The sequence below is a fragment of the Orycteropus afer genome, unplaced genomic scaffold (genome assembly GCF_000298275.1).
Source record: "Orycteropus afer afer isolate SDZICR_OR568_19922 unplaced genomic scaffold, OryAfe1.0 scaffold00356, whole genome shotgun sequence".
Lineage (NCBI taxonomy): Eukaryota > Metazoa > Chordata > Mammalia > Tubulidentata > Orycteropodidae > Orycteropus > Orycteropus afer.
Genome location: NW_006921943.1, coordinates 3,239,343 through 3,248,872, shown reverse-complemented (window position 1 = coordinate 3,248,872; position 9,530 = coordinate 3,239,343). Strand labels below are relative to the sequence as shown.

The following is a 9,530-nucleotide window of genomic DNA, read 5'->3' as shown; positions in this document are numbered from 1 at the left end:
AGGCCCCCCCGCCAAGGGCACAGCGGTGACAGACCCCAGTCGCACAGCGGACCCACAGAATGCCTGGCAGCAGGCCAGCCCAGCTGACCCGTCGAGCCGCCCCCACTTGGTCCGCCTCTTTTCCCGAGATGCTCCGGGCAGGGAGGACAACACCTTCAAAGACAGGCCCTCCGAGTCAGAAGAGCTGCAGAGCATCCAAGAAGACAGCACAGCGGCCGGCGGCTCGGCTGCCATGGCGTCACAAAAGCGCTCCTCCCAGAGGCACGGATCCAAGTACCTGGCCACAGCAAGTACCATGGACCATGCCAGGCATGGCTTCCTCCCGAGGCACAGGGAGACGGGCATCCTGGACTCGCTGGGGCGGTTCTTTGCCGGTGACAGGGCTGTGCCCAAGAGGGGCTCCGGCAAGGTGAGCGCCCAGTAGAGAGCGGCGACGCGTGTCCGTGTTAGTGTCACAGGAACACGTGTCGGTGAGCTGAGCCGGCAGAGGGCTGGCAGCCACCGCGGGTCCCTCCTAGCTGCTGAGGCCCCGCTGAGAAAGGCTGACGGTCCCAGGCCATGCGGTCTGGGCTGTCACTTGCAGTGTCTTCGCGCACAAGCCCTGTGGTCCTCACCAGGGGCTGTAAACCGGCTGCGGCTGGGGGCGGCAGGAACTCTGGAGTCTTGGTCTCCCAGGTGGGGGGTGTGGGCACCCAGACCCAGCGCCGTGTCCCAGGGTCCCTGGGCTGCCCGAGCCTCTCCCGCCCGCCTGCCTGCCCCCTCCATGCCCACGTTAGACTGTGCTCTGTGTCCTGGGCGTCCGTGCCCGAGCTGCTTTGCAACAATCGTACGATTGAGGTGGAGGAGGACTTTGGAGCTGACTCCGAAAATTCCAGTCTGCCTTGGGCAAGCTCGCTGTTTCGTCTGACTTGCTTAGTGGAGGTGGGGTGGGGAGTACATGAGTGTGTCTGTGAATCAAAACTTGATGATTTTGTTCATTCTGTTGATTTGAGTGCAGACCCTGGGAACTGTCATTATTTCAAAGCCAATCTTCTGTTGCTAAAAGAGACCATATTGCTGCTGCAGTTGTCGCCCCGTGTGCTGGAGAGATGGTGGGGGGACAGTCTCGTGGCTCATGTCTGCCCAGGGGGGCCCCCAGGGACTGCGCACACAGATGACACCTGAGTTTAGGGTGCTGGATCCTGGGTGATTCGGAGAGTGAGGGCTCTTCCCGATGAGCCTGGGGGTGGGGCATCCCCCCGCCCACATCACAGGCAGCTTTTCTGCAGGTGACAGTGTGCTGATTCTGGAAGGACTTGGGGAACCGAGGGGGCTCTTGGTCAAAGTGTGTTCCTTCATCGGGGTGAGAAGCCCCCAGAAAGCCCTGGGCATCTTTGGAGTTGTGGGGCTTCAGAAATGGGCTTCAGCCTCCGACCAGAATTGTCAAAAGTGTGGACAGCTGGGAAATGGCAGTTTTCCTCTTGCCTGGGCTCACGCACACCTGGCTCTCAGGTGAGGCGCACACCTGTGGCAGCTGCCGAGCTGGTGGTCGAGAGGCCCTCATCTCCTGGCTCCCTGTGAGCACTGCGTGGCACTTCTGAGTGCCCACAGGATTGGGGCTCTGGTCGGCCCCTTGATGTCTGCATCTGGGACACTCGGTCTTCTTTGTGGCAGTGCCCTCGCTGAAACCTCGCTCACCTGGCCTATTTCCAAAGCTCATATTCAACTGCAGGTGCTCGTTCCTTCAAGCACAGGGGTGGGATTGGCAGACTGAAGAAGCCTCATGCTCCTGTGGGGCCCAGCCTGAAGCCACACCCATTTCAAAACCTGACTCTAGTCTGCGTGCTGCAGGGGCGGGAAAAGAGCATTTGAAGCCCTCAGAGGAGACGGGTAGCAGGCGCTGTGGCCCTGGCCTCATTCGAGGGGTGAAGTGGAAGGTGATTAAAAGGGGGACGTACTTATGTCAGTTGCACTGTGACTTGACCTCAGGCGGATGTAGGTACAGGCTGTGTATAACATGCTTTGCACATGTGTGCAGTCATTGCGTTAGAATCTCGTAGACTCCCTGGTGCCTTCGCAGAGAAGGTCCTAACCCTGCCCTGTTTGTCAGACCACTGGGCAAAGATCCAGAGAAATATAGTGACAGGATTTTAAAGAATAAAAACCAAAACCAAAACAACCAAACTCATTGCCATTCAGGTGATCCCGACTCATAGCGACCCCTCCCTGGGTTTCTAGGCAGTATCTCTACAGAAGCAGATTGCCCACCTTCCTTCCAGAAGTGGCTGGTGGGTTTGAACCGCCAGCCTGCTGGTTAGCAGTAAATGCCTTAGACACTACGCTACCAGAGATCCTTTAAAGACTAAAACCAATTCTTAAATAATGGGTTTAAGCTGTTTGAAGTAGCCCTTCTGTCCATCCCTTCTGTTCTCGCCCCATCCCATACAGATGGGTACAGATTTTTAAATGAACAAGCTTTCCCTGTGATGCCCAAGAATTGCCCCATTGTCCACACAAACACACACACACTCTGTACACATACACTGTGCACACGACACGCACACTGTACACACACTGTGTACACACACACACACCCTCTGTCCACATACACTACTCACGCACATGCTCTACACACACACACTCTCAACACACACTCTGTCCACACGCATTGTACACACATACTGTACACACACTACACACACACATTGTACACAGTGTGTACACACACTCTCTATACACACACTGTCCACACACACACTGGATTGCATCGCTGTGGAGCACGCTGGCTGAACATAGCAGGGATTACAGGCAGCGTCTGTTTGATCACGCTGTGGGTGTGGACCCTCTGCTAGCTTGGCCGTTTGTCTTTAAACCCTGGCTGTGAGCTTCCTGCACCCTGCACGTGGTCTGAGATGTTTGTCGCTATGGACTGCTCCGGGGTCACTTTTGCATTCTCTTGTTTTCACGTGCTTGGTTTATATCAGGACCCTTTGTCCATGACAGGAAAGGCCTCTGGGATCCCTTAGGGAGTTTTCAAAGGAGAGGCTCCAAAGGCCACCAACTGTCACTTACGCCACCATCTTCCAGGTGTGGTGTCACATCTACTGCACATGGGAGGCTGGGGACAGACGGGAGACACGGGAGGCGCTGCTTTGCCTGGCCTCTGTGTCTGTGCCCCACCTCACTTGTTCACAGACTAGCACTGTCTCTGACTGTAGCCCTCAGCAGTCCTTCTCGGGGGTGCGCCATCCCTGGCCCACCACGCCCCATGAGAATCACACGGTACCACTTGGTGCCAGGTGTCAGAGCTGCCTACGCCATCCCCGGAATGTGCTGGCAGCTTGCCCTCTTTGTGCAGCCGGGAGAGCAGGGAGCTGACCTCGGGGAAAGCGTGTTACAGATGCCTCGAGGGGGCGGATTCTGTGAGGGCCACCAATGAAAGCCCCCTTTGTTGAAAGAGAAAAGAACAGTGTTGGCTTTGAGGCGCAGGCGCCTCTCCCCTGGAATGTGGGGCTGTGAGAGAGACGGGCAGATGACGGGTGAAGATGGGGGCTGTCTCTCCTAAGTTATCACCCTTCACCTGGTCCTTGACCATCAAGCACTGAGAGCCCCTCACTGTTCCTCTCTCCAACTGACACCTGAAAAGATGAAACTTTGAACCATGGGTTTTGCCAAGTCCTCTTCCCTTGCATGTTTTACTACTAACTAAGGGGTCCTTGGTGACAGGAACACCATGTGACAATTCACCTGGAAGACATGGTGGGAACACACTGAGCCAGGTGGTGTCTCCCCATGTCCTCATGCTGTCAGAGGTCTTATCACTTCAAGTGGAAGCTGACTTCACCACTGATGACCTGAGCCCCTTGCCTCAATTTACTTTGCACTAAAAGCTCCACTCATAACCCAGAGCCCTCCGAGCTGCAGTTCTGTTGCTCTGTCCGTCACTGGGACTTAGGGGTCAGAACAGTGTCTGGCCTTACACGCTATTGGGGGTGGGGAGAATGGGGCAGTCAGTCTTATGAATTAACCAAAATGTTCCATGTCCTTTTTTTTCCCCATTGCTTTCCGATTTCATTAAGCACATGCTAGAGCTCTGGTAGCATAGTGGCTAAGGCACTTGACTGCTAATCAGAAGGCTGGCGGTTCAAACCCATCAGCCACTCCTCAGAAGGAAGGTTGAGAAATCCTACTTCCGTAGTGATACTGCCTCAGAAACCCAAGGAGGGGTCGCTCGCTACGAGTCAGGGCTGACTCGAGGGCACATAACAACAACAACAACAGTTGTACTGTAACCTAATCCTTCATTGTTCAAATGATATTCTGATTTTGTGAATTTAATTCTGTAATCCTATGGGGAGGTGTAATGTGTGAAGACGGTAAGAAGGACATAGTGGGGCAGCCTAGCAGGACACTGTGACGTGTATGTACTCCCAAGATCCAGGAGGGTAAGGCTACTGCCAGCCTGTCACGTCACACGGTGGCACAGGAGCTGCCTGCGCTCATTTGCACTTGTATGTAGTCACTCCCAAGAATGCAGTAGCACTTGAGCAGTTAGTTCTTCTAAGGTCTATCTATAGGGGGTCAGACTGACAACAGCAACACAAAAGGTTAAATGGGAAGCTTGGGGAGCAGTGAGTTTATGTTAATGAGGAGGAACCATTAAACACCTCCATGGACAACTGCCCCCTTTGCCAGGAGATCAGAACAACTGGATGGTGCCTGGCTACCACAACAGAACATTCTGATCAAGGATTCTATAGAAGGATCTTGCTCAAAAGGGGGGACATGTAGGACAAAATTTCAATTCTCATGGAAGCCAGACTTGCAGCAGCCATGGAGGCTGGATGAACCCATGAAACTAGGACCCTGAGATCATCATTAACCCTTAAACCAACAACATTCCCAGAAGTTTTCTTAAAACTGAACAGTGGTTTAGCTTAACTAATAAAGAATGTCTGCCGAGTGCACTGTGCTCTTTTAAAAACTGTCTCCACAAGATCAAAGTGACTTCAAAGACCGGATCAGAGCCTTGGGATGTGAGTTTATGTTGGTGGGGGAGGGACAACTCAGAAAAGGTGGAGAGAGGTTGCCCAGGTCCAGGAATGTCATCGGTACCCCGAGTGGTCCTTGTAGAAGCTGTCACAATGGGGTCTTTTGTGCCGTGTGTATCAGCGGCAGCCAGATAAAATAAATCACAAAGCAAGAGAGGGCAGCAGTGCACAGAGGCCGGCCTGGAGACTGCATGAACCCATGTGGCCAGAGCCCTGGCTTAGTGCCTCACTGGCCAGGAGATGGGTCCGAGCCTCTTAAAGGAAATGCAGACCTGCAGATACTGCGGGCAAGTTCTTCCTGGCGTGGCCGTGAGCTTCACAGCCCCATTGGTCACTCATCAGAGCTGTGCTGGGCTCAGTGACCAGCCCCTACTGTGTCCTTCGGTCATCTCCACAGCTCAGTTGTCCAGCGTTGTTTACAAAGCTGGCCGTTTTGCAAGTCATGTGCCTGCATGGGCAGCGACATGCCGCATCTTCTGCTCAGGATGGGTTTGTAAATTACGTCTGTGCGTTGAGCGGGCATTGCCTCTGCGTGATTGTATCACAGTTTGATTCTGTCACAAAGTTGGCTTTATATGTATTGACTGCCTTTTACGCATTCATTAAACAGTTTCACAGACCAACAATCGTGTGCTAGTTGTGGGGATTTTGGTAAGTTCTGTTTTAGTGTCACTACAAGTGAATGTGTTGTGTGACTGGTGTTCTCACGGCCTCGTGGTGCTGCCCACCAACAGGTAAGTATGAGGTGCTGACACAGGCCCTGCTGCCCACGAGGGTCCCGGGTCCCCCTCCTCCTCTTTCACACACAGTGATGCTGCTCTGCTGCCCCCATGCCAGTTCTCAGTATTCTAGTCTTTCTATTGTGACGGTTCTTATCTGCTGAGTGTGTTAATGTTTGTCACAGAGCCCATCTGCTTGGGTCCTCTAGTGCTGCTCTAACAGAAAATGCCACAAATGGGTGGTTTGAACAAACAAACAGATTTATTCCCTTACGGTTTAGGAGGCTAGAAGTCTGAGTTCAAGGTGGCAGGCTCTAGGGGCTGGGTGAAAGTCCCTTGACCTAGGGCTTTAGCTCTGCTTCTTGCTTCCGGCCCACTGAAGGTGGAGGCTTCTCTTAACTCAGACAGCTGCTGGCTGCTGAGGCTGACAAACCCAAGGTCAACAAATAAATTGGCACAGTTCCAGGATTACTGAACAATATGGAAGGCCACTAGTTCAACTCCAGAGACAGTCCCAAGATTGGCAGGAAACATGGCAGGGTGCTGAATGAGGACAGCTACACGCAGGGTCCAGGCCTGCCACAAAGCTGCACGGACCTTCCTCGATGCTTCTTCTCTACTGGAAGCAGACCACGTCCCTAAGGCAGCTGCTCCAGTAGATTCCACCATGGAGGTGATCACCAGTCTCATCATGGGGAATAACTACACCCAGCTGCCCAGCCCCTCAAACCAAGCTCCAGCCAAGCTGACACAGTTTTAACAGGCACACCTTCTCTACGGGCCCGGAAATGTGGGTGTGACATCAACAATGGACTCAGTGAACATTTGTAGAGTAGATGAGCAAATGAGAGCCTGGATCCCTTGAGTCCCCTCAGTGGGTGTATGTGCTAAAGAGCAGGAGGGATGCTCGAGGGGTTGAAAGAGAGGTGGGCAGGCTCTCCCTCAGAAAGCAGTGCGTGGACAAGATCAAGGCTAAATCTGGGCTTGTTTGTGAATGAGAAACACAAGCAGAACATTGAACTGACTTTGACTAGTCTGCCATCATCTGTCCAGAGCCTCCTACTGGTGGGTCCTTAGTCCTAACTCATCTGTCCATTTCAACTCCGTTCCATCGGAAGGCATTTATTCCCATCATCATTTCTTCCCCTTCGTGCGATTAGCATTTGCTAACAGACAGTTCTGGTTGGTCCAGGGAGAGCTGAACTTGACACCTGGGGGCAGGTATCATGGCTAGGAGAGAAATACCATCAACAGCCTGGATGTCACTAGGATCTTTCATTAGCCTTTAAGAATGAATTCATTTCTTGTCAAACACTGGTGCCATACGCCCCCCCCCCCATCGAGTTGTGCTGTTTTCATCTATCCCCACACTCAATTGTCCCTGGCATCTTCTTATGCCATAAAATAACTGAAAAGGCAAAACAAGAGAGGTGGGCTTTTCTGATGGGGCTCCGTGAACGGGGGCACTGACCAAATGTGAGTTCTTACAAGGCCACTTGTGACTTTCTGTCCTCCCCCCCACTCACTGAGGGGCCCCACGAGTCACGGAACCTGCTTGCTTTGCTGGTTCTTGAACTGAAGGGACTTTACTTTTCGATGAGATGTGCACACCTGGGCTCGAGGCAGCGCACCCTCGGGGCCTTGCACAGATGGCAAGGCTCACCTCTCCTCTCCCTGCCACTGTTTGGGACAGTGCTGGCGCCAGGATCCCAGGCTGCATTCCTGGAAACAGTCAGCTCCCGCAGGGGCCCCTGGACCTCACAGCGGCAGGCACTGCCCCCACCCCAAGCCCTGTGTCCCCGTGCGTGGTAGCCTGGGGACCAAGCAGCCCAACAGTATAGGAGAGTCACCAGAAGCCACAGAACCCCATGGCCATCTTGATGATCCTCCTCATGGTCCCATGGACTTCCTGGAGCCAGGGACGCTGGGTCAACCCCTGAAACTACTGCCCTGACATCACCTTTAACCCTTAAACCAAAAACATTCCCGGAAGTCTTCTTAAAAGCAAACAATCCTTTACTTAACTAGTGAAAAATGTCTGCCTTGAGCATCATGCACGTTTAAGAACTTTCTCTATGGGACCCAACTGACAACAGCAGTTGTTAGACAAAAAGCTGAGGAGGGAGGGAGTTGAGATTAATGGGGGTGGATAACCTGGCAAAAGGAAGGTTAGGACGGCCACACAACTCAAAGAATGTCATGAACATCACTGAATGGTCATGCAGGAACCATAGGCGTGGGGTCTGTGGGGCTGTATATCCTCAACCAAAACATACAAAGTAAAATGCAGTCGTTTGAAATAGGAGGAGCATCGTATTCAATAAGGGAAAAGGCTTCTCTGCCTTTGGACCCCGTTTCTCACCCTGACTTACCCATGTGAGGGATGTCACCCCTCATGGGGACAGCCGTGTGGAACAATGGTAACTACCATAGTGACTGTCAGCTGACACACTTTAAAACACTCGCTCTGGCTGGCTGAAGTCCCACCAGGGCCATGACTTAACTCGCTGGCGCTCCCAGAGCATGTAGAACACTTCTCGTACCGAGAGAGCCTAGCACAGCTGTGCAGCTAAGCCCTCGCCCACGACAGGTTAGCCCAGCCTGTTCACGCTGCAGGAGTATTTCTAGAAGGAGCTAACACCCTGCTGTGTGCTAACTACAGTGTTTATTCCACGGGTAGCCAGCTGACCACCTGTACACAAGGTTGATGCCATGCACAGCCTGGCAGGGCCTCTGGTGTGGTGGCATCATGTCACCTCCAGCCCGCCAGCATCCTTGGGTACTGTTCTCAGCCCCTGGCACACTTGCTCTTTGTCCCAACTGGACAGAAGCACCAAGGTCCTTCCCCTCGTTCACTGACTCTGCCCACTCACCTGTCCTGTGACTGGTGTGCAGCTGCTCTGAGAGCCGGCAGGGAGAACACATGGCCTTGGACCCCGATGCTGTTGAGAAGTCGTGACGAGAGCAGAGTGGGGAGCCTCCCCAGAGTCGGGGAGCAGCTGGGCGGCTGGCTGGAGAGACCCAGAGCATCCCACCGCACTAACAGCCCTTCCTTTATTCTCTGTGAGAAAATGGTAAAGGCCACAGACCCCCGCACTCAGCCCCATGGGGCAGAAGTGGTGACCCTTCTACAAAAGCAGGCACGTTTGCTATGAAATGTTTTGTTGTTGTTGTGATGTGCCGTCAAGTCGGACCCGACTCAGCGACCACTCCTTGGGTTTCTGAGGCGGTATCCCTATGGAAGTAGATTATCCCATCTTCCTTCCAAGGAGTGGCTGGTGGGTTTGAACTGCCAGCCTTCTGGTTAGCAGTCAAGTGCCTTAGGCAACTATGCTACCAGAGCTCCTATAATATGTTTTATAAACCCTATAAATAAAATTGGATATCAAATGTTTCCATTTCATCACAGACCCCAAGAGCCCTCTTAACACACCCAGAAAGCGCCCTCCTCCTTGCTGGTAGATGGCCCACATGCCGCGACAGCTACAGTTTTCAGAAAATGCGCCTGATAGGGCAGGGCCCCAGCGTGGAACCTTTTCCGGGAATGCTTCGTGTCCCCCGGCCCTATCTGCTCAGTGTCCCCCCAGCGTCCTCACAAGCCCGCCCGTTCCTCAGCTCCCGATGTTCTAAGCAGGCCTGGGCCGCCAGGTGCAGTGATGTGGCACCCAGGCGGTCGCGAGCCGCACTCACCGGCCACTCTGTGTCCCCCAGCAGGTGCCCTGGCTCAGGCCGGGCGGAAGTTCTGTGCCCTCTCCTCCCCACAGCGTGCCCGGGCTGTGCA

General features: G+C 53.6%; 1 protein-coding gene across 1 annotated transcript in view; it reads left to right on the top strand.

Moving 5' to 3' along the window:
• Positions 1–232: 232 nt before the first annotated feature.
• The window catches only part of LOC103207171 (myelin basic protein), a 36,582-nt gene continuing 27,284 nt past the window's right edge, over positions 233–9,530 (top strand). The window contains exons 1-2 of the mRNA XM_042782522.1: positions 233–409; positions 9,464–9,525. Coding sequence (XP_042638456.1) covers positions 233–409; positions 9,464–9,525 — 239 coding nt within the window. The remainder of the gene's footprint in view (positions 410–9,463; positions 9,526–9,530) is intronic.